Source organism: Chlorella variabilis (assembly GCF_000147415.1).
Source record: "Chlorella variabilis unplaced genomic scaffold CHLNCscaffold_20, whole genome shotgun sequence".
Lineage (NCBI taxonomy): Eukaryota > Viridiplantae > Chlorophyta > Trebouxiophyceae > Chlorellales > Chlorellaceae > Chlorella > Chlorella variabilis.
In genome coordinates, this window is record NW_005435068.1 from 279650 (window position 1) to 280306 (window position 657).

A 657-nucleotide genomic window follows, 5' to 3' on the forward strand; every position below is an offset into this window, starting at 1 on the left:
GCAGCACCCACACCCACACCACTCATCCCACGTGGTGAGCAGGCTGTAGGAGGTTCCCGAGCGGCCGGCGCGCGCCGCGCGGCCGCTGCGGTGCACAAACAGCTTGGGCTTGGGCGGGAAGTCTGCGGTGGGAGGGCGGGGCGGGTGGTGCGGGGCCAGCCTGGTTAGGGCCAAGCACAGCTGCGGCACAGCGCGTCGCTGTCCACGAGCCGCCGCCGGCGGCGGCACGGGCACGGGCGCAAGCAGCATGAAACGTGTGTTTAAACACGAAGACAAGAGGAGGCTGGAGAGGAGGCTGGAGAGGAGGCAGGACGCTGGCCAGGGAGGCGGGGCGCCAAAGGGCAGCGGGGCGCGCACCGTAGTGAACGACGTTGTCGAGGAGCGGGATATCGAGGCCGCGCGCCGCCACGTCCGTCACCACCAGCAACCGCACCCGCCCCGCGCGGAACTTGGCGATGTGGATCTTGCGGGCGGCCTGCGCAAGGAAGTGTGTGTATGTGTGATTGTGGTGGGGGAGGGAGTGGGGGGATGTGCATTTGCATTTGCATGCGCATGCGCGTGTGCGTGTGCATGAGCGTGTGCGGGTGAAGGTGCGGGTGGGTGGGGAGTGTGGGTGTGGGTGTGCGTGTGCATGCGCATGGGCGTGTGGGTGTGCGT

General features: G+C 68.5%; 1 protein-coding gene across 1 annotated transcript in view; it reads right to left on the reverse strand.

The window, feature by feature from the left end:
* Positions 1-36: 36 nt before the first annotated feature.
* The window catches only part of CHLNCDRAFT_26393 (hypothetical protein), a gene marked incomplete at both ends in the record, with an annotated part of 2974 nt that continues 2353 nt past the window's right edge, over positions 37-657 (reverse strand). The window contains 2 exons of the mRNA XM_005844892.1: positions 37-122; positions 358-475. Coding sequence (XP_005844954.1) covers positions 37-122; positions 358-475 — 204 coding nt within the window. The remainder of the gene's footprint in view (positions 123-357; positions 476-657) is intronic.